This window comes from Myotis nattereri (assembly GCF_964212035.1).
Source record: "Myotis nattereri genome assembly, chromosome: X".
Lineage (NCBI taxonomy): Eukaryota > Metazoa > Chordata > Mammalia > Chiroptera > Vespertilionidae > Myotis > Myotis nattereri.
Window position 1 is genome coordinate 11,382,214 of NC_138078.1, and position 24,707 is coordinate 11,406,920.

A 24,707-nucleotide genomic window follows, 5' to 3' on the forward strand; every position below is an offset into this window, starting at 1 on the left:
CATATTGAAATATATTTATGATTAAATATCAAAACAAGTGAGTAGGTGCCATACTTTTGAGCCTGCATTTTCTCAAGTGTGAAAATAGGGTAGACAGAATGCTTTTTGAATCACAACCACCTTAGTTACATGCTGAGCTGGACAAGACAAGCAGACACTTTCTTTGCCTACTATGAAATAATAACCAAGGCATCCCCAAGGCATAGATTTTCAAACAAAGGAGGCACTTATGGCCTAGGGGAACCTCCTATTAGCATTCAATTTTTAAATCAACCCTGGTATTAAATATTTTTGAAAAAGTCTTTTTTCCTGTTAAAATTCCATCTTGCCCTGGCAGGCACTTCTCAGTGGTTAGAGCATTAACCTGCATACTGAACGGTCATGGGTTTGATTCCCGGTCAAGGTTACGTACCTGGATTGTAGGTTTCATCCCCAGCCCTGATCAGGGCATGTGCAGGAGGCAACTAATTGATCTGTCTCTCTCATACTGATGTTTTTTTCTCTCTCCCCTTTCCCCACTCCTTTTCACTCTTTCTAAAAATCAATGGAAAGAAATCCTTGGGTGAGGATTTCAACAGCAAAAAATTCCATCTTCACTTAATTTCTAGAAATTGGAGGAACATGCTTACCGGTGGATATGTTAATGGCATGCTTCCTCTTGCTCAGAATGGACACACAAGTGTGCACTGGTGTCCTCTAGCTCCCCTAGACATGATTCATGAAAACTGATCTGCAATGCTTGAGCTCCACCATTATTAAGATCCAGAACAGTGCTTTGCACATAGTAATCCTGCAATATAATTGTGTTAAGTGAACACATCTAGAATAGATTCCCCTCTTCCTAAATTTATGTAATTCTTTTTTCTAAAACATGCCAGTTCCTGTTTAAATGGAAAGAAATCGATCTCTTCTAGAAGCCACATTTGGCAGCGAGCTTTCTGGTTGATGAGAGGAAGCTTCAGCCGAGACACTGCAGCTGAAGTGGTATGCCTGGTGTCCAACAAGAATGGCAAACAATGACGTATGTCCATGGGTTAAATCACCCATCCAACTATCTATCCAGTCAGGTAAATCCTGGCAAAGACATGGGTTCACACAGCAGACAATACCCTTTCACTGGAGGACCACAGACACAAAACTCTTAGAGTGACATTACCATTCCTACCTCAATTAATTTTGCAGAACTAAACACGTTCATAAATCACTATAGGGGTTGGTTGTCCAATGTGACTGCCTAGCAAAAATATAAAGTGCATGAAGTACTGAGAAACAATAGCCTTTCTTTGATTTTCTTAATAAAAGTATGTTGAAATCCATGGTGCACTAGGTAACTTAGAACATAAAAGACACACATGCTACAGAGCTTGCTCAGAGGCATGGAAGGATGATAGGCAAAGTGAACAAAATGTGAGCATTGGCACCTCCACCCTTTTAGGAACCATGGCATTCAACAAGTGTGTTAAATAAGCTACTACCATATGCTCAACCCCATGAAGCATGTGAAAATGGCAAAACACACTCTTGATCTGCTTGAAATGTGGTAAAAGAGTCTGGGGGTGTGAGCATCCCCAGTGGCACAGCATGGGACCCTACCCTAGGCTAAACACGGATATTTGTATCCAGCATTTGGGGGAAAGAGTGACCGTGAGAGATAATGGAAGACTTCTAGAAGAGGGGCGTGCTAATTGGGGAGCATTAACAGATGCATGAGAGGTAGCCAGGGAAGGAGGGAGGCACTGTCAAGAACTTGGGAGAATCTAGACCAGGGGATCTGGCAGTGTGGACCCAGGCCAACAGCATGGGTATCACGTGGGAGTGTGTTAGAATGTAAATTCCCAGGCCCACCTCAGACCTACCAAGTTAGCAACTGTGAGGGTGGGGTCCAGTGACTGAACAAGTTCTCTGGGTGATTCTGATGTATGCCAAGTTTGAGAACCACCGAATTAGAGCAGGCACTACACTCCCTTCAACTGGGTGCGTAAGTGGCTAGAGCAGGTACTGGCTCCCCGGTACCAGCCTGGGCCTGCCACTTCCTAGGTTTGTCATGGAAGAAACCCAGGGCTTTCCTCCCCCTCTCCCCTTTCTGCAAACCAGCGCCCTGGGGACTGGGCAGCCACAGAGGTGGAGGGGGAGTGGGAGGCCGGGGCTGCTCAGACGTCACACACATTGTGAATAATAGTTACATTTCCCACTGGCATTTAGACAAACCCCTCTCATGCATCCTCCTTGGTGGCTTGTACTTCTAATGGACAACTGGATATTGGAGGTCTGGAAGCAGAGAAGAACTAAGCAGAGGCGGGGGGTGGGGAATGAGGCCTTTGTGAGCCCAGAAAGTTGGCAGTTAATACTCACTCCCTTTCCCCTTGCATGCAGGTTTAATTGTTGGCTCGAAAAGCCTGAACCTATCCCTTAATGAGACAGCTGAGAGCAACCTTCGAAGACAAAGAAACCATCAGAATTGCACTTCTTTTCGGATCAGATCTTTAGAAAGCACAGCAGGGATATTTTGGAAATTGTTACTGACTTAATCGAAATGTCTAAAGTCCCTGGATGCCTAACAGAACAAAAGCAGAGTGCGTTCTCCTTTCATCCACCACAAAATGATGTGCCTCTCTGCTGCTCCACTCTACCTGTTTGCGTAGTTATTCTCTTCAGAAGCTCATAGGTTTACATGACCTTTTTCATCTGAAGTGCTGACCATAATACTGAAATGGGCTTTGCTAAGATCATGGGAGCGCTCAAGTGGTCCTGTTGTGGGCATGTTCAAATGGCCTTCTGCTGTCAGACAGCAAAAGAGGGTGCAGCACGTCCAAATCTGACCAACTTAACAACAGTTCTGGTCCCATTAGTTTCCCCAGGAATATACAAATGCTGTATGATTCCACTTACATGAGGCATCTAGAGTAGTCATAGTCATAGAGACAGAAATAATGGCCGTTGTCAGGGGGTAGAAGGAAGGGGGAGGAGACTTATTGTTTAAGGGATACAGAGTGTAAGTTTTGTGAGATGAAAAGAGTTCTGTGGATGAATGGCGGTGATGGTTGCACGACATGAATGTGCTTAATGCCACTGACCTGTACACTTGAAAATGCTTATGCATCTATCAGACTGTTAAACCTCAGAGGGAAGGTAAGGGAGGGTGGGGGTAAGGGGGAGAGATCAACCAAAGGACTTATATGCAAGCATATAGGCCTAACCAACGGACACAGACAACAGGGGGGTGAGGGCATGAGTGGGGGAGGATGGGGGTAACATGGGGATAAGGACACATATGTAATAACTTAATTAAAAAAAGAAAATGCTTATGATGGCAAACTTTGTTATGTGTATTTTACCAAAATTTAAAAATCTTTTTTAGAAAGTAAAGAGCTACTTTGTCGTACTGCAATACACCCAGTTTGATACACAGTAATAAAAATGACAATGAAAGTAATGATTTACAGGCATAAGGTTACATACTTGGGAATTACCCCTTCCATCCTTTTAGGTGCATTCCATTATCATCTTCAATGAACAGATAAAGAAAGTGAGAGAGCGGGGCAGTGACTTGCCAAGGCTCACACTCCTCCTATGAGGTAGGGTGAGACATGAGCCCAGAAGCCTGCCTGACTCTAACACCAGGGCACTGAAGCCCCGTGAGACTTTCATTGTACAAACTTAGCTCAAAAGAACAAAAATCTGGTGAGTGACTGTGTGTTTACAGGTACATGAAAAGCCCTCCATGCCACCAACTTATTCTGGTATATTACGCCAACATGTATATTATACATGTATTGGTAGAAAGTTCTGGCAATGAACCTGTGGAGAGAACACACTTCCTTGTGGAGTGATGGGTATCTCAGGTCTGGAAGGCACAATGCCCAACTCTGATTCCACATTACTAACACATAAGTCCCGCCAGCCAGTGAGCAAATTGGAGTTTTACCAGATACATCTGGAAGGTGTGCCTGAACAAAATATGTTCCTTAACTTCAAAGGTCTCATAGTTCAGAAACATGTACACTAATATAATCTTTGCCGTGCTGGGTCCCGGGTTCCACAATAGGGCTGTGCAATCAAGGCAGAGGGAGCCTGGGGGTGTGGAACAAGGCACCACAGAGCAGGGAGGGCATTAGGGGATGGACCTGCTAGTGAGATGTGGGTACCTCAGGCCAGCAGGACGGCCAGGGGAGAAGGTGGGCTTGGCACCTGCATTTCTAGTCTGAAGGGCCATTGGTCTTGCTCTAATAAAGCACAGGGAAAACTCCTGCCTGTGAGCAGGACCTAGATGCTCTGCTGCTGCTCCCAGCCTCACACCCACTTCTGTCCAAGCACCAGAGTAAGAACAGAAGTGGCAGAGTCCTCGACAGCTTTGCTAACAGGATGGAAGGGCAGCTTTACCTGTCCCCCATCCCTCAGCCAGACCCATTCAAGGCTCTTCTACTCTAACCCTAGGCCACCCCTCACATACCCCTGTGCCCATCCCAGGGGTGAGAGCAGAACAGTACCTGGTGTGGGTCAGGGGACCCACTGGTCGTTCGGGTCTCCTCGGAGGCAGTGCGCCTGGTCTGCTGAGAGAATTGGTCTTGGGTGGCCTTGGCTTTTTTGGTGGTATAGCAGGAACGGAAGGCTTCTGTAAATCCAGTTTTGGCTCTCTGTCTGGTCTTTCTTTAAGTCATTGTTTTTTTTTTTAAAAAAAAAACACATAAAAAAGACAGATAGATCTAGTGTAAGTGCCAGTACTTAAGTGCAGATTGCTTATTTCATGCTTAAAAAAAAAATCACCGATGCCATTTGTGCCATTTACAAAGGTGAAATGAGACATTAAAAAGCATTTTTTTCCTTTTAAAATATATTTTTATTGATTTCAGAGAGGTAGGGAGAGGGAGAGATAGAAATATCAATGATGAGAAAGAATCCTTGATCGGCTGCTTCCTGCATGCCCCACATTGGGGATAGATCCCACAACCTAGGCATGTGCCCTGACTGGAAATCGAACCATGACCTCCTGGTTCATAGGTTGATGCCAAACCATTGAGCAACACCAGCCAGGCTAAAGAACATCTTTTATTCTCTGTCAATTTAGAAGAAGCCCTATAGAGCAAAACTTAAATGTTTACCTTTGCTCATGATGGTCCTTCTGCCTAGACGGCCTTTCCAGCCACAGACCACCCTTAGCAAACTTCTACTCATCATTAGGCCTACTTATAAGGCCTGGCTGAAACTTGAAACCACTATATTCCCTTCTGAACAGCTGGGCCCACGAAGGATAACACTGTGAGCCATGAAGGGTAACCCTGTGTAAACAGGCTCCATTTAGATACTTGCTGGTTGTGTGCATGTTTGGCACAGCCTGGAGGCTGTCAGCCCCACGGGAAGAGTCCACATCTAGTCATCTCTCTAGAATCTTGCAGGGCACTGGGCACATAGCAGGTGCTCAGTAAATGGCTGACAGGCTTGGTAAATGACCCGCAGAACCTGCTGGATGTGGGGAGGAAAGAGGCCTGACACCTCTCAGGTCGGTCTGTGTAACGGGCCATAAGCTTATAATGAGGGGACCGTTTCAGGGAACAAGGACTAGTTTGGGATTCTTTTTGTGCAGTTTGAACTTGGAAGGTAAATTGGGGCTTCACAGGTATTTTGTTCCCAAGGGTTTTTGGAGTCAGAGCTATTAAAATGAAGTTAAAGCCAGGTCTGGTGGCCCAACTGGGCAGTGCTCAGTGACAGCTGCATTTTTTCTGTCCCCAATTAGCCTTGCCCTGTTCATGGCATAAAAAGCAGGTATCTACATTCTTCTTTACAAAGACAGAACTTCTGAGAGTTGCCCACTGGAGGATAGGTGGGGTCCGTATATTCACTTGTAGCTGGAACTCTGAACACGTTGTACTTGCAACCACAAACTCATATTGTTTGGGTGCCCAGGCCAATTGGCCAAACTTTTAAAAGCCCGTCAGCATTTGTGTAGCTATCACAGTGCTCATCCCCACCATAATTCAGTGGGGGAATATGCCCCATCCAGGAATGCTAGGAACTCATTAGCTGATACATGGGGAGCAAAGGAGAAGGAACTCGGATGAAACACAAAGGAAGGGAGATTCCTCCTGCTGGAAGAGATGGAAGGTCAAGTCTTAGGGTGGGGCTGGCTCCCTGGCTTCTCTGTTGCTTTTAAAAAATATATTTTAATTGATTTTTTTAGAGAGAGAGGAAGGGACAGGGAGAAACATCAATGTGAGAGTGAAACATCCATCAGCTGCCTCCTGCGTGCCCCCTACCTGGGATTGAGCCCACAACCCGGGCATGTGCCCTGACTAGGAATTGAACCAGCAACCTTTCAGTGCACAAGATGATGCCCAACCAACTAAGCCACACTTTCCAGGGCTGTTACTTATTTTTTTAAAGAAGGGAGGAGAGAAAGGAAGTAAAAGAGGAAAGATATCTTGATATATCTTTATATCTCTCACCTGAGTATGTGTTTATTGATTTTAGAGAGAAAGGAAGGGAGGGAGGGAGGGAGGGAGGGAGGGAGAGAGAGAGAGAGAGAGAGAGAGAGAGAGAGAGAGAGAGAGAGAGAGAAAGAAACATTGATGTGAGAGAGAAATATCAATTGGTTCCTCCCATATGTGCCCTGACCGGGGATCAAACCCACAACCTAGGTCTGTGCCCTGACTGGGAATCGAACCCACAAACTTTTTGGTGTATGGGATGGTGCTCCAACCCTTGTTGCTTTTGATCAGGGCTTCTGCCTTCTTGACCCATTGTGGCACAGAACAATGGCTCCTAGGAAGGAAAGGAACCAGAAGTGTGTGGCCACTTGGCCAGGTAAGTAGGGCAGTTATTCACATGCAAGCTGAGTCTTTTAGCATGGAATAGAGCAGGAAGTGTCCTTGTCAAGGAGCCTGATTATTAGTCAGAAACTAGCCATGTGTTCTCTATGAGAACAGGGAGCAGTGTTTGGTTATGTCAAAACACACACTTTTATCAAAGAGCTATTTATATGGCACATGGTCAATGCTATTTTTTCATTGATCTGTGATACATACCTGGCCTTTATAATAAGGTTCCACAACTCAAGTTTTATCTCTTCACTATGAAAGAGGTGTAACTTAAGAGCTCACAATGTCAGTAAAACTTTTGGCAAGCTGACATAAAATATTAAATTTTACAATAAAAATTCACGAGGCCACCCAGGAGCACCTCCAAATAATTTAATTCATTAATTCAGCATTTCTCTTGTGACTTACAAATAACTGCTTTTTAAAATGGAATGTGCTCTGCTTCCTGTTCATAATAATAACATAGCATTTTCTCCCATAAAATGTGTGATCAATCAAATCTTAGACATCCAATAAAATGAGTCCTTCCACAGCATGTAGATTTCCTTGGGAGAGACTCAGAATGGTAAAACTCAAACACATTTGTAAAATTGACTGTGTGAGATGGGTCAAGCTCCTTCCCTGCAAATGACATTTCTAACCACCTTCAGGGGACTGTAGACACTGAGCTGCTTCTTCCAATTTTCCCATGCTTCCCCTCTCTTAGCACTCTTGACCAAAGACATGTGTCTGTAGCCAGGATCAAAGGCCCAGGAGTGACCAAGGATGAGAGTGCTGCTGGTGAGGGCAGGATGGTGATGGCAGGAAGATTGGGATGGAAGAGCCCCAGTGTGTTCAGTGACTGGACCTGTTGTTTTTCATTGATAAGAACTTCTGCCCCCCCCCAAAAAAAATACCATATAACCCCCTCTCCTATTTCCTCAGATACGGGATATTTAAAAGAAATCAAAATCATATTTCAAAGAAAACAAATTCTGTGGATAATCTGGACTAGCCCTATGACAGACAGCTTCGTCTCTTGCTGTCCTAGAAGTGCCAATGAAGACTTGATTTCATACCTTTTTCTTCTGTTCTGTTTGGAAGCGTTTCTGGTCTTTCAGGAGGTATCTTTTTAATTTCATGTTTTCTCTCAGTGGTACCTAGGGGGGAAAGGATAACAGTGATCAGAAAATATTTTCTCTACTCATTTATTAGACACACCAGCATTTTTAATATTTATTAGGAACAGCAAAGTTAATAGATTTTTTCCCCCCTAAGCTGAGTGCTGGTGTTACTTGGCAAAAACAAGTCGCTAAGAAACAGAGCAGAAGCCATTTCTGTCCTATGTCATTAAGTTTGCCTGCCTATACATACTTAATTTATAAGAACACCACTAATATTTTATGATATTTAGGTCTGACTCCCCTAGGCATCAAAATAGTCACAGGAAATTCTTGGTTGCAGGTGGGGAATGTGTATAAATAAATAAGGAAGTCAATCTTCAAAATATGCAAATAAGGGGATATTGTGCTCTATACATAAAAAAGAATTTCACAGGGATCTGGGTTCTACTTTGTAGCAGTTTTAAAATATTGCCTCAAAGGGTTCACTACCCCTCCCCCATTAAGGGGTAATGTTTATGTCCCCTGTTTGGAATATGGGTGAGCTTGTGACTGCTTCAACCAGTGACCGACGCAATACCATATAATTTCCAAGGTTATGTCCTAAAAGGCCATGTAGCTTATGCTTTACTTGTTAGAATATTGAACCTCCATGTAAGAAATGAATTGCCATAGGGCCATCATGCTGCAGAGGCCACGTGTAGGCCAGGTGTAGTCACTCTGGCCTATAGCCTTAGCTGAGCCCAGCCTTCCAGCTGTGCCAAGGGTAGCCAGACATGAGAGTGAAGTGGTCATCTTCAAAGTGGTTCAGCCAGCCTCAGCTGGTCCAGAATTCTCAGCTGATGTCCCAGACATCATGGAGAAGAGAGACAAGACACCCTGGCCATGCGCTGTTCAAATTCCTGACCCCCCAAAATCCTGGGCATAAGATTGTTGCTTTATGCTGTCAAATTTGGGGTGGTTTGCTATACAGCAGTAGTAACTAGAAAATATTTTTAAGTGGAGAGATGTTCAGAGAAGATGTGGTAGTTCTCCCTAAATCCTTTCATTTTGTGCCTGAATCCCTCAAGTATTACTTTTCCCCAAATGCACCAATTAGCATTTCATCTTTACCCATGTTGACTGCAGCGGCTCCCTCCCCTGGCATTTTCATCAGTGTCAGTAACTTCAGGCAAGTAAGAACACTTGAAAAATAGCTAACACATGAAACCAATCACTCAAAAGTACTCCTCTGACTTATGGACTTGGTTGAGTGCTTGGCAATTCCTTACATGACCAGCCTTATGGGTGGGTGCTTGGTACTAAAAATCTCAATTATATATAACATAAGAAACCAAAAGAATTTTAAAAAATTCACTGAACACAGACTTCACCTAAATCTCCTTAATGACTCTCTACAAATTAAACACTGTATCTGATTTCTTTCCATTCCATATATATTTTTTTGTGTCAAATAATCAAACACAAGGAAAGTTGATGATGGGGAAAGTATGAATATCTACCTCCCCATTACAAAGTACTTCCCAAGATCATTCAGCAGGATAAATGAGCAACAATTATCTAGGAAGATTAAATGTCATCTTGCTTTGCCCTCAGAGAGCCAGCATAACCTTGTTAAAACTGTTTCAAAAGGATAAGAATTTGTCTACCATGCTACAATCTAGTCTCCTAATGATAATGAAGAAGTCCAGCATCATTCCTAGAGACACAGGAGGAACTGACAATCCTACCACCATGAAGAATCCAATCTTAGCTACATTCTAGGCTACCTGAGCCTTGGACCACTCAACTCATCAACTTGGCCTCTCATCTGTCACCAAGGTCTCTATGGAAAAGGGTCTCCAGAGACAAGAAAATCAATAACCTGCTTTAATTTCAGCACAATAAAATATTTATCCAGCCAGAACCACTAGGTGGCAAAACTAAACTGCTCAATGCAGAGGAGGATGGGGGCAGAGCAGAGATGTAATTAACATCCCGTTTCAGGGCTTAATCTCTATAATGCTCAACTATACTGAAGGGAATGAAAATGGAATTTGGGGTCAAGGTGATTTTTCCACCCAAGCTGGTGAGACAAAAGAACTTTTAAAAAAATCCCTCCTAAAAAGTCTGTGAATAACCAATCTAGAAATTTATTCATACTTTAAATGCTACAGAAATACCATAATTAGTGAATGTGTAGAACTAAAAATACCCCTACTCTTCTTCTATTTTAGTTGCTAATTTTTAAAATGCCACTTATCTACTTATTCATGGAGGAATTTCTCTCCATAATTAGTTTTTTTAAACAATTATAAAGAGTTCTATTGGGAAATATGAATTATCATCTTTATGTATGAGACTCCATCATTACAACAAGTTACCCAATGTCTGACATCAAGTCTTCCCATATTATTCAACCTTAATATCTGAACTGCACAGAAAAAGTGAATTAGACTCTTCAAGATTAAAAAAATCATGAGGAAAAGTATTTATTGCTAGAAAAAAAATTTTTGTTGGGGGGGTAAGTGAAGTAAGTGAAAATTTTGGTGAACTACATAGGACAGACACTGAAAATTCAGTGCCACTATACATGTTCGTTGACACTGTGACCTGTGGAAAGCGATCCCCTCCAAGCTGATCCTCGATCTGGCAAGCATAGGTGATGGAGGACAATTCGGTTCTGCTCGCCTCAAAAGCAGTTTATTAAACCAATAAAAGCAAAGCAGACAAAAACTGGTTTATTCCAAAGCCAAGTCTTTCTGGTCATTCGCTTGGGAGGTTAGACTTTTTTTTTTTTTTTCTTGCTGTATCAGGGATACATTTTAATGACATGTTTATTTATTTATTTATTTTTTTAGGAAAAACAGTAGTTATTTAAAACTTGCCTGTTGAGACCAAAACATTACTTCCCAAATTGGCATTCTGTGGCATTTGAATCTAAGAATCTTGAGTTCTACCAAGGACACTGTAAATACACGCAGAGAATGACGCACATCGTGTTGATGGAACAGAAAGGTACCTTACCTGCCCCTTGTTTGATGACAGGAGCGGATGGAGGAGGTGGCTTCTTGGGTCTCTGAAAAAGTAATCAAAATGATACCACATGAGATTGTTGGCAAGCTAGGCCTCTCACATAAGGACCACAGACAGTATTTTCTAGATGTAGTGTGGACAGTCCAGAGAAGTTCTCAAAAAAAATTGAGTAATTCTCTCTCTAGGGATGTTAGATTTTGGCACCTTTAAACAAACACTAAAATACATTCAGTCTGCAAAACAAAACTCAGATGGACAAATGAAATACCATTTCTCCCTTTTTAAATTTGTAATAGCCTTCTGGAAAAGTTCAGCTCAGCAAAAAATGGCCTGAAACCAGCAAGCACAATGGTTCTCCTACGCTACAAACGCATTTGCAATTAAGATTCAATCTGCTGAATAACCAACTGATTCAAAAAGAGTCACTGGGGTGGCTTTAAATCAGATCTTCTCTGGATGTGGGACCTTCAACAAAATTCAGGCTCAGGGGCTGGTGCAACTGGGTGGGGTTCTAAACCTGCTGCCCCTTTCCCTCCCAAGGCTGCCAGCATGGACCCCCTCAGACCAGCTGAACGCTGGAAACTGGAATGGTATTTCTTTGCTTATCAGTCACTTGTTTTAGTCTCAAATCTTGTTACTCTATAGGTGACAGAGGTAGCAATGCAATCAATGGCATCCATTCCTGAACCGGTTCTAGAGTATCTCCTTGCTCACCAGGATTGACTGTAGGAGAGAGATGGTCAGGTAGAGATCAGCAAATGAATCTGCCCATCCTCGGCTCTTTATTAGCTGGGTGATTTAGCCAAGTTACCCGTGAGTAAGCAGTTTAGATGGTGGGCAAGTGGTGGGGCTTCAGAATCTGTCATTAAAAATCAAGGCTCTTTGCCCTGGCTGGTTTAGCTCAGTGGTTAGAACATCAACCTGAGGACCCAAGGGTCTCTGGTTCCATTCTCAGTCAAGGGCATGTACCTCGGTTGCAGGTTGAACCCCAGTCCTGGTCAGGGTGCCCGGGAGGCAACCAGCTGATGTGTTTCTCACATCGATGTTTCTCTCTCTCTCACCCCCTCCTCTCTCCCTCCCACTCTCTGGAAAAAATATCTTCAGGTGAGGATTAGAAATAAAAATCCTGGCTCTTTCAGTTAATTAGCATGGACACTGGGCAAGTGACCTCACTTAATCATTCTCTTCTGTAAAATGGCAATAATATTACCTCCCTTTTAAAGAGAAGACAATTTCAAAGCAGAGGGAGTCAGTAAGCACTGCCTTGTTTAATCCTCATAACAACTCCATAAGCAGTGATATTATTATGCCCATTTTGCAGATGAAATAATTGAGGCCTAGAGAGATGAAGGCATTTCCCCAAGTTACCAGGCTATTAAATGGAGTAAGGGACTAGAAGTCTAGCCTAGAACTGCCTGACCCACAGAGTGCTCTTTCTTAATCATTATGAAGGGTCCATCCTGCCAGAGAGCATTCACAAGACAAACTATCACGTGGCTGTAAACCACACACAGTCTACAAAAGCACAAGGAGCTGTAGCTTATTAAAGATGAAAAAAAAGCCACACAACCAAAATGGGTATCAAATTGCAGCTACAGTATGAGCTTAACTAGGTTATAATACACACAGAAAAAGAATGGAAAACAAGAAATTTATAGTAGTGATCTCTAGAATTATGAGTGTGTTTCCTTAATATTTTTCTGTCTTGTCTACATGCATACAGATTTTATTATTTCAGAAAAAGAAAGCTACTCAAAGGCCACCTCTTCTTGCACATAGGTTCCCCCCATGGATGTTCCAGTTCACAGATCTTACACTACTTTTTCCCCTTTTGCCAGCTCCTTCTAGATCTCTACCCCAACTCCTTCCCTTTTCTGTCTTTGTATAAATTAGACTGGGGACAGCTGTGTGTTTACCTAACAAAGTTATCATTGAAGCTCTGCCAATCACCCTTCCTTTACCTCAAGATCTGAGTAATTTCTTATTCACGAAACTGCCAACACCCTGTGGCCTAATTCTTCCCAGCCAAGCCCCAACAAAGCCTACCCGGCAGAAGTCTTCCTCACCTTCTGTTGGTTTAAAAACTTTTATAACCAACTTCACATGAGCCTCTTCTTGCTGAGGCCGTTCCCCCAGCAACCCTGCCTCAAACCACAGGGCCCCAAATAAAAAAGAGACAACTGCAAGTCATCTTACTTTCCCAAGATGACTTGTAAAGAACAAAAACCTTGAGTGTTGTGTCACCTTTGGTATGCAGCAGACATGAAATGTGACAGGGCAGAGCAGAGGGGCACCAAGGGAATTGTTCGGCTAACAGACAGCGTGTGAAAAGTGTGCTTGTGGCAAGTGCATGCTTGAATGTGGCAAAGGAAGGAGGCAGAGGTGTGGGGTTTTGTTTGGAGCCCTGGCAGCTGCGGAGGCAGGTGGAGCAGTTTTGAAAGGAAGGAGCAGTTTGTGAGCTGTTTGTCTTGCATCCACTGCACTTGATCAACGCTGGCCAGATGCCTGATTTGCTTATTAGTAGAGTAGGTTTACAGGTTGTCCTTTTTGTTTTCATTGACTGACTTCACCCCAATTCCATCAAACTTAGCCTTTCTGCCTCCTTCTGTGAGAAATGATGACACATTTTCAAATAAGATGTCTTTCAAGGTCATTTTAAACAAAAATCAGGGCCAGGGTTCCATGTAGCTCTAGACCAACCCCCTAATAATTGATGAAGAATTGTACATGAGCCTACATTGATTTTTTATTATTATAATGTAATGTAATGGGAAGATAGGGCAGTGATAACTGAAAGGCAGTCTGGGTAAATCTGTAGCCAAATGTGATAGTCAAAAATTCATCATAGGAGTTCACAATTCTCATATGAAAAGACGTAAGCTTATCACTTAGTTAATTTCCCCCAAAATGTCCAATTGTGACTGGACAAAGAAGATGGGACTACAGGGCCCTCCAGGTTAAGCAGTAGGTCAACATTTACTCTGTGAGGTTTACCAGTGTTAACCTGTAAGTGTGCAGACAAAAACATCTTCAACTCAGGTGAGTATTTTAAGTCATGGATTTTTATTCTATTTATTCTCTTTACGCCCCCCTGCCCCCCATGGTGAAAGTAAAGGACTCCGACTCCAAACTCAGGTGGCTTCAGCCTGCTCAATTTGCAGGTAGATGCTGAAAACAGAAGACCTTAGTGTTATGCTGAGGCCTAGAGGGGCATATCAACAGCTAGGTGGTAGCCAAAGTGGCCCCAGAGCTCACTTCTCTCAATGTCCAGACTGTAGCAATTCATTTAAAAAAGTGCCAACATAAAAATGTTCAGAACAAAATCAATGAGCCAACATCTTCTGATTTAGGGGATCGCATAATACCTCCTGAGGTCTTCACATAATACAGTGCACGTAGGCCTGTGTTTAGAGCTGTTGGCTTGGACAGAGAAGCAACAAACAACATCCTTCAGCACATATAAAAACTAGATTCAATTTCTTACATTACCAGGAAGGAAATAGATATGAATGTTCTGGAGTGAAGACAGCAGAAAGGCAAGTTTTGCTTCCTGCTGAGGGATTTCAGAAATGACTCTGCCCCTTGTTTGGCAAGTCTGGCCAGTCCCAAATGAAAGAGCTCATCATCTGGCTCAACCATCCTCCCTGGCAGGAATTTTCATTCACCACTTGGTCTCTTGAGCCAGTCTGCCTTCAACACTCTGGCCCCAAATATTTTGGGGGACTTTTGTTAGAGGAATGTGGTAAGGTTCTGCAAGTAAATTTTAGCTTGATGTGGGGCCTTGGGAAGTCCGTCTCCAGGCATTTGGCTAAGTTCTCTGGAGGTGTCTGTGTTTGAGGCTGGAGAGGGTGATACAAATGGATAGTTCCTGACCAGGGTACCCCTCATGGAAGTTTCTCCTCTGCCCTTTTCTCCCCTGTTTCTGGTGGATTGACAATACATTTGAGGTGTGCAGCTGGGGCAATACTTGGGATTACATTGTCTATAACTGACCCTCTGCACCCTACAGAGTCCCCAGCACGGGAGATCCTCGGGAGCTACTACAGAACCTGCTCTTGGCGGGGTCTCTCTCGAGTTTCCTCTCCTTAGCCTCTAGCCTGGTGGCCTATATCTATTGTCACCCGCTTAGCTGGGCCCATCCAGATTGCTGGCCTATAGCGTAGTCACCCAGGCTTTGGTATTCAGCTTCTCCCTAAGATACTCTCTCAGTTCAACCCTTGGCTCACTCATTTGCTCCGTCCACCCCACCCTGAAAATGATGCCTTAACTCCATGCCCAGACCTCATGTCTGGATGGAAGGACCTGGACCCCCCTTTGTCTGGGAAGAGAAGTCTGACAAGGATCTCTGCTTCCCACTTCCTCTTCTTTCTTACTAGTATAGGAGAGAGTAGCAAGGAGTAGAAGAGAGACAGAGGAAGGGAAGTTATACCTTGTCATGAAATGACCAAAGGACAAAGGATTCCTGATTGCAACCATGTACCATGCATGCTGCTATGGACTGAACGCTTGTCTACTGAATGAATCCAAAATTCATATGTTGAAACTTAATCCTCAATGTGCTCATGTGTAGAGTAGTTCATTCTGGTGGAGACCTCATAAATGGGACTGGTGCCCTTATAAAAGAGACCCCAGAGAACTCCCTTAACTCTTCTACCATGTAAGGATACAGTGAGAGGATACCTGTCTATGAACCAGGAAGTGGGCCTGCACCAGATGCCAAATCTGCTAGCACCTTAATCTTGGACTTCCCAGCTTTCAGACTGTGAGAAATAAATTTATGTTGTTTATAAGCCATTGAGTCTATGGTATTCTGTTATAGCAGCCCAAATGGACGAAGATACATGAAGGAGAAGCTCAGGGCATGGGCTCTGCTTTCAAGGAGAATATAGTTCAGATGGAGTGATGAGAGAGTATAGTGAATGAGGGGCTCAACTGGGAGAGAATAGGATGCAAGTACAAATGGAGAAGACAGAAGGAGCACCATCCAGGCCACTTCAGGGAAGCTTAGTTAGGGTTCTGTCATTAGGCCATGCTTAGGTGACATTAATGCCTTGACAATCCCCACCTCTGCAGGTGGAAGTACCCAGGAAACTAAATGTACAGATAAATAATATTATAGGTTAATTTTTCCATACTGCTGGTTATTAGGAGCACATATTTGTTTCTTTTTGGAAGACTAAATACAGGGAAATAATTTATTGGACATCTTTGAAAATTGGAAAGAACAGTGGTTCTCAAAAGGCTGAAAAACATGACTAGGAGCAAAGAAAATTTTGACTGAGAACAGTTCTATAAACTGAGTTGTCAGATGATAGGGGCTAAGGAAAGGAGCCTAAGAACTGGGAAAAGAGAGTGCAGTCAGAGTTAAGCCAAAAAAATTCACCTATGGTGGATTAGCCCTTATGCAAATCAAGGAAGGGACTTCCTTTCCTGTAAAAGTTGGAACCTGCAAAACTCCTGCTGAGTGATCTAGAACAATCTTAAGAGTTGCAGTTGAGTAGAAGGATCTTAAGGTTGGCACTCAATTGTAATTGTGAACATGGTACACCTACTTGATTGTACCACGATGTGTCTGAAAATTGATATTGAATAGGAAGGGTCTGGTCAGGCATGAAAACAGAAAAATGGAGAGTTGCTGAGGCCAATGGTGCAGTGCTCTTGCAAGCCCCATGTGGGTTTAGCTGAATTCAACATAGAGTTCCCTTGGCAAGCCTTTCCCTCTGGTGCTTGAGGGGGCCTCAAGCTATACCTGTGAGGGCCTACATGAGTACAACTAGCTCCTCTTTCTTTCAGTCATTGCTCTCCAAGAAAGCACCAAATAAATGATGGTTTTCTATAGAATCTGGTTTCTAAGGAATCAGGCCCATAGGGAACAAATGCCCAAGGCACACAGACCCACGTGTTCCAGATGGGCTGATGTTCTGTTCTTGCTGCAATTTGTAAGCTGGTAGTCTGCTCCTGAGTAAGCCTCTGTGAGTTGGCAATGTGAGCATGCATCAGTCGCAGACATGTTTAAAAATCTTTGAATGTGGGTTTCTGTGTCCCTAGGGCTAAGAGGCAGACCCTCCTGCCCTGTTGAACATTAACTAAGGAAACTATGGGAACCTGAGCAACACCCAGTTCCTGACATGGCACAAACCCAGAAGAGCCGTCCATGTTAGAACTATAATATCCTCTGGTGATTTTCGCAGTTTCTCTTAAAAGGACTGAGGCCTGAGACTTTCTTAAAACACTATCTTTCAGAAACATTTTTCTTTCAGAGAACCTCTTCTAATTCAATGACAGTGCGAAGTTGTTTCTGCTGTTCTTGAGAGCCCACGGTCCCCATTTTTCCTTAGTAATAATGACAGAACACTGCTTCATTAGAGCTCTTGGAACATTGAATCTTTCCATTCTGATATTCAATTTTACTGTCAAGGCTCAAAATAAACAGACAGCCATTGAATTTAGGTTCTCTGGTAAATAGCCTACATAATCACTCTAAAATATGTACCAACAGATCAGCGGCTGCACCAACAGATCAGCGGCTGCTCTCCGGGAATATCTTGAGGAAAAGCCCCATAGTGTCACTCTCTGAAAGGAAGACTGTCAAGAATTCCAAAAGGCCTGTGGTAACCACTCCAGCAGAAAGTATACTAGCCTTGTGGGGATGCTTCAGTGATGCCTACTGATTCAAGAGGTCTGCTGTTGAATAAATGCTGTTTGCTGCTGTCTACCCTAATCATCACAGATCATCGTCTTTTCTGGGTGAATGACTACAACCCCAGCCACTGGCAAGACAAGATCACATTTGCTAAAACTAGTGGCAGAATGGTGTTTCAGATTCTGTCGTTCACATAGTGCCTTTGTGTTAATGATTCTAACCATCTTTACATAGTTGACTCAGCAAACAACAGCCTCATCTCCAGTCACGTCGTCATCGAACTCACCAATACTCTGGATGCAGCAATAAAGGCTGGTATAACAACCAATGCCAAGCTGGTTGGCTGGTTTTATAGGCCAGAAAGGATGAAAAAGGATGCGATACTTTGAATTTTCTAAAAGCTAAATGTCACATTATACAATCACTTCTCAGCTGTAGGTGTTGCTTTGTCTGACAGATATGGCTATTGTTTCTCTAAAATTGAGTGTTCTGCTTTTTAGGGACAAGATTAAAAGATACATCAAAGAGCTTTTGGCTGCTTGTCTCAGGTTGGAGAGATGCCCATGGGGTTCCAAAAAGTATGCATGCCTCAACAAGCAAGCCAAGATGAGTCTACTCATCACTGACAACTTCACTCTTTCAGTGGAAATCTTCCCTTAATACCTTATATAACAAAGCAGGGCTTTTAGAAAAGTATACCATGGAGCCTCTCTCACCTGAGTGAATTTATTGCTGCACTAAAATATGACTGGGAACTAGAAGGCAGGGTGCCATCATGTAGGCAACCAGAGGCTTTTCCCATTTGTTAAAAGAATGATCCAGACTTTATCTTAGCCTTCAAAATTATATTACCTCAATCAGAACCAGGAAGGTGGCAAATGTCAAATAGGACAGCATACTTGCTCATTCCTTAGCCAAAGAGAGAAGAGTCACCATGAAGGTATTGGCATTTAAATGCTTCAGAGTGTGACCACCTTATATCAGGCTTGCAAAGATCAGTTGCCCTAGTCAGTTTGGCTCAGTGGATAGAGTGTTGGCCTGCAGATTGAAGGGTCATGGGTTTGATTCAGATAAAGGGCACGTACCTCAGTTGTAGGCTCAATCCCCAGTCCTGGGCATGTGGGGGAGGCAACCAATTGATGTGTATCTCTCATATTGATGTTTCTCTCTCTCTGTATCACTCCCCCCTCTCTCCCACTCTTTCCAAATATCAATGGAAAAATATCCTCGGGTGAGGCTTAAAAAAAAAAGATAGGTGATATGGGTGAGACATGCAGTCTAGAAGACCCTCTTGCTTCTACTCCCTAGGAGAGGCCCACATCAGTGTCCTTTTAGAAAAATGTGACATGTTTCTACAACTCTGAATAGAAGACCTATTGCTCAATTCTAAATGTACAAGGGCATCAACCGTGTATACTCTTTACTTCCCATCAGCCAGCACGGAGGCCAGCCCAGAGAAGGAACCCAACAAATACAGAGTGAATAAATGAACATAAAATATAATTGTCATAAAGCAGATCCTGAAAAATATAAGAAATAACATGAAGATTATGTCATTTGTGCTCACTTGTCTCTACAAATATATTTTATAAAGCACTGTATTTCTTTTTAAAGACTATAAAAGTTCTTAGATTCATTGGGATTCCCATAGAAGTTCACTAAGATACCAACAATAATTTTGTGTTGACTTGACCAGCTGAAGTAAAAAGAACCAGAGTCAGATTTCTATTATTAATGCACAGTTTTAGCTGGAACCTTCCCACATTTGTAGTAATAATAATTACAAAGACTTGGAATAGTTCACATGTATGGGACATTTACCAAGTACCAGGTGCTATGCTAAGAAATTCATATGCATCATCTCAGATAATCTTTTCAAGAGTTCAACAGGGAAGGTACAATTTTTCTCTCAACTGAGGCTTAGAGCTATTCAGTAAGTTGACCTTGAACTGAACAAGTAAGTGACAGAGCCAGGATTCAAACCCATGTCTATCAGATGCTACAGTCTAGAGCAGCGGTGGGCAAACTACGGCCCGCGGGCCAGATCCGGCCCGTTTGAAATGAATAAAACTAAAAAAAAAAAAAAAAGACCGTATCCTTTTATGTAATGATGTTTACTTTGAATTTATATTAGTTCACGCAAACACTCCATCCATGCTTTTGTTCCGGCCCTCCTGTCCAGTTTAAGAACCCATTGTGGCCCTCGAGTCAAAAAGTTTGCCCACCCCTGGTCTAGAGTCACAACCACTATACTCTATAAATGTTTGCCAAACTTCATTTCTGTGTCTTATTGTTTCAAAACATTTACTATCTAGTTGTGACTAAGTGTTAGCATCTGTTTTTGTCAGGGATGATTCTGTCAACTGATACCCACCACTGTGATCAACTGTCATCAGTAAAAAAGGCTCAAGTGAGTTTGCTTGATGGAAAATTTATTTACAGAATGGTGAGCTCTTCCCTGTTCTGTGAATTTATCCCTCTCCTAAAATATGACTGGGAACTAGAAAGTAGGGCGGTTATCACTTAAACAGATACCTGCTCCTATACCAGCACTTCCAACACTAATTTGCAAACAGATCACCTAAGGATCTTGTTAAAATGCAGGTTCTGATGTACCCGGTCTAGAGTGTGGTCTGAGTATTTCTAAAAAGCTACTGGTAATGCTAATCAAGTGTGGTCCATGGACTAGCAATAAGTATCGAGGATCTAGAAAACACTAGAAAGCAGAATCGAGATTCTCTGGACCCCAAGCTTAATTCCAAGAGAGAATAATAGGTGTGGAATAGAACATCCTTCAGCTAAACAATAAAAGAAAGTAAGCTAGAAAAAGCCTAAAGGGTGTGGCCCTAGGCTTCAAACCAATCTAACAATCTGCAGGGCATAATCTCGGTGGGCATTGACACCATCTAGCTTCTTGAACAATTATATCCATTCATTTAAGCTGCACCTACACCATCAATGCTGTTTAGTATCCTTGGTAACGAATGCTCCAGAACTGTAGCTATCCTTTTCAAACCTCAGCTCCATGGGAATCGTTATGGGTCAAGTCAAGTTCATGGTCCAGTAACAGAGCCCTCAGGGGCATGAAGAGGGGCCTCGGCCAAGAATAAGTCATGTGAAAGCCTGAGCAAAGAGCCCTGAGGTGCAGAACAGGATGAGTAAGACCAAATCGCTGACCCCTTATAATGTAAAGTGCTTCTAACTTTTTAATATTTCTTGTTACATGGTCAGCAGAGAAACAATATACCTGAAGTGAGGCAAGCAAAGATGGACTGGCTCGTTTAAACAACAGCATCATGTAATAGGACTCCACAAAGAAATAAACCACAGATCATATATATATATATATATATATATATATATATATATATATATATGGAGATGTGTGTGTATACATGTCCATATAGGTGCATATATACACACATAGTATAAGATTAGCAGGCCTCACTCTGCAGCCTTAGTTTCACAATGTGTTTTTCAGCCAACTCACCACCCTCAAGGACCTGCTAGATGAACACTGGCAGTCCACTTACCAAATGGAGCCCCCAAGGGTTCTTGACATTTATTTTGGGTGCTTAAATGTGCAGGTATTATACCCAGTGCTTTACATACATTATATTATTTATTCATGCAACAAGCCTATAAAAGGGATCACTGTTTCCAGCCAACAGATGAGGAAACCGAGATCAAAGCCACAAAGACTTACATTCCCCTCCTTTTCAAAGTCAGGTGGAAGCAACTTCACGAAGTTATCAGGGAACACTCCTCGTCTGCCGTTGAGCTCTCCTTCCCACCAGCCTACATCGATGCAATCCTAGGAAACAGAAGAGCAGAGAATGAGGAATGGGGCAAGCATGCTCCAGACAGATCTGACATCCCTTTTAGAGAGAACAGAGGCCCTTTCCTTGAGGCCACTATCTATGCAACAATGGTTACTAAGACAAAGTCAGCGCAAACCCCAGAGTCAGATGGGAGAACAAAAGCTTAAGTGTGCTAGAGCTTCTGGATGGGACTCAAAACCCACTGCTGCTTTTAGATGCCCTGAATCAAAAAGATCTTTTTCCCCCCTTTAAATATTTTGGAAGATATGGGTTTTCTTCATTTTAATTTTACTGAAATAAAAATATTTCATTAACTGCAAATGTGCTTTAGAAAACATCACATGCACAAAGATCCTCTTTGATTAGCTGGTCGCAAAGTGTGTCGAAATTAAAGAGGGCTTTCCGACAGGCAGCCAAGCATAAGAAAAATTATACTTTCCACAAGCTCATTAATGTACTGCTGTCCTTCACCTTCTCCTTTCTATGTTGATGAGACACAGTTGTCAACATGAAAAGCCTTTCTTCCACCTTACAGAATTCATTGTTTGCTTACTAAATTAATGAGTAAATATATTTATCTTTCAGATCAAACCTGCTTCCCCTTGAGTAATCCCTATTCTGTTCATTCACTTGTCAAACACTTATTGAGTGCCTACTCTGTGCCAGGTGCTAGGGAGAGAACAAGAGCCAGCCTTTGCCAAACTTCTATCCTGAGCCTAATGGCCTCATGATTCTCCTTATGCCACAGAAACACTTCTATTTTCCTCCATATCCAATTGGTTGGACATCTGATTTGTTCTAGTTTTATAACCTATCTCACATTTGTCTTCTGGGTCCAATTCCACTTCTACCACTTCAATCCAAGGCTCACCTGGCCTGCTGTAAATCTCCTCACTTGGGCATTTCTTCCTGCCCTGTGTACATACAATACACACACCGCTGTCAAGCATGCATCCTTCAGGAAAAATCTGATCCTCAGACTGTATCAACAACTTCCAGCTAAAGTCCAAAATGAATAAAGGCTTTCAAAAAAATACTAGGAACATGGAGGACTTTTAAAGTTACATCTGAAGCAGCAAATGCTCAAGAAAGTGAGGAAATCATGCTCAGGGCTCATGGAGAGACCTACTCGTGGTCTTCCACAATACCAGGGCCAGGAGGGCTCAAATGGCAGATGTGCAGCTGGCCTAGGACTTGGCTGTCAGGCCCTGGAGGTCCATGGCTTATGTAATTCACTTGTGCCTTGCTAGATCATACATTCCAGCAAGGTGAGGAACACATGTCACTTTTCACCATTATACCCCAAGTCCATTTCACAATGCCAGATAGAATAAATATTTGTGGGATCAATGAAGACTCTTTATAATCCTGAGTTCTGTGATCTCCTGCTGTTTAATACTTGGATTGCTGCAGGACAAGATAGCCTCTGCATAACTTAACTTATGATGATTCTGCACAAGTTAACATAAGGCCCACCTCAGGTGAGAAGTGATCACCAGCATCCCTTCCCCCAATGTCTTCTGTTACAAGGGTAAACTGAACTTTCAGAAGAGAATATGGGTTTTAGAAATGGGTCCTTAATCACAGACCAAATACCAGTTCCAACCAACACCACAAAAGAGACACTTGAAGCAATCAAGTTCAGATTTACCCAGAACAATACAAGATTCAAAAGACTTCCAACATGAGAGCATGCTTATCTTCCTTGGAAAATGACAATGAGAAGTCCAGGTAAGTATTCTGGTCCTGACTTCATCACATCCCCTAAACCCATGGTCGGCAAACTGTGGCTCGCGAGCCACATGTGGCTCTTTGGCCCCTTGAGTGTGGCTCTTCCACAAAATACCACGTGCAGGCGCGCACGTACAGTGCGATTGAAACTTCATGGCCCATGCGCAGAAGTCGGTTTTTGGCCTGGAAGAGTCTATTTTGAAGAAGTACTGTTGATATTTGGCTCTGTTGACTAATGAGTTTTCCGACCACTGCCCTAAATGATTTAGCATCAGTCCCCAAAGAAGGGATCCATGAACAGGGGTGGTGGTGGCAGGATGTGATGATGGCTTCTGAGGCTCTTCTAATCCTGAGATGTTATGTCATGAACAATATCAGAAAAGTTTATGGGGTTGGAATTTGTTTACAATTAAGTGTTAGAAATTGTTTTAGTTATTAGGATCTGCTTCTGAGGAAATGCCTGGCACATTTTTTCCTCCTCTTTCTCTGGATAAGTCCTTCTCATCTTCAAAACCCACTTGAAACTGACCTTTAGGAAGGTGACTATGATGAGTGCTTTATCTTTTCTCTAACACTCTATTTTAATTTGCACTTCATGATATTCAATTCAACAGATAGCTATTAAATGCAAAATATGCTTAGGTTGCTCTGTAGGCACTGAACATTAAACATGCAGAGAACATTAAACCCAGAGAGTTTGGAGATTTACATGAAAGACAGACACACAATATTATACAAGGTCCTTTTTGGTAAACCGGTATTAACCAAGAGATCTGGTACCAAAGAGTAGAGAATCATTAATAGCTTTTCAAAAAATCTTAAATCTTTTCATGTGTGAAGGGTTTGCTTATGTGAGGACTGGACTTCCCTTCACAATCGTTTCTGATCATTTGATAAGAGAATTATGCCCACAAAAGTCACTCAAATATTGTGTAGTACTACATTTCCATATATATATATATATATATATATATATATATAGAGAGAGAGAGAGAGAGAGAGAGAGAGAGAGAGAGAGAGAAACAGCAATGATTGAGAATCATTGATAAGCTGCCTCCTACTGGGGATCCAGCCCATAACCCAGGTATGTGCCCTGACTGGGAAGCGAACCATGACCTCCTGGTTTATAGGTCGACACTCAACCACTGAGCACACCAGCTGGGCTGCTACATTTCTTTTTAAAGGTGATTTGACTTTGGATGGGGAAACACACAATGTGATATACAGATAATGTATCATAGAATTGTATACTTGAAGCCTATATAAATTGAAACCCCTATTTACTTTTTAAAAAAGGCTTTTTTCAAACTTTCTGAATGGTGCAAATCCATGCTTTGCCTTAGCCTTATGCAAGCAGTAACCCAAGAACCACTGTAATGAAGCCTTTTGCTTTGTATGTGAGAGAAAATAATGAAATTGTAATAAGCAAAAGCATATTCAGAATAACTTTAGTACTGATGCATGCCTACAGGGGAAAACAGTGCATCTCACATTATAGTTATTATATCTCCCATCAATGGTGAATGGCTCATCTATACTTTGCTTTTTAGCAGTCCATCACCTTAACCACTCGGCCACCTTGTCC

At 42.5% G+C, this 24,707-nt stretch overlaps 1 protein-coding gene across 3 annotated transcripts in view; it reads right to left on the reverse strand.

Moving 5' to 3' along the window:
- Window positions 1-24,707, reverse strand: part of SH3KBP1 (SH3 domain containing kinase binding protein 1) — a 337,141-nt gene that overhangs the window by 45,284 nt on the left and 267,150 nt on the right. For all 3 annotated transcript variants that reach the window (XM_081115410.1, XM_081115409.1, XM_081115411.1), the window contains 4 exons: window positions 21,277-21,384; window positions 10,919-10,970; window positions 7,871-7,951; window positions 4,488-4,647 (listed from right to left, as the gene is read on the reverse strand). In XM_081115410.1, the coding sequence (XP_080971536.1) occupies window positions 4,488-4,647; window positions 7,871-7,951; window positions 10,919-10,970; window positions 21,277-21,384 (401 nt within the window). The remainder of the gene's footprint in view (window positions 1-4,487; window positions 4,648-7,870; window positions 7,952-10,918; window positions 10,971-21,276; window positions 21,385-24,707) is intronic.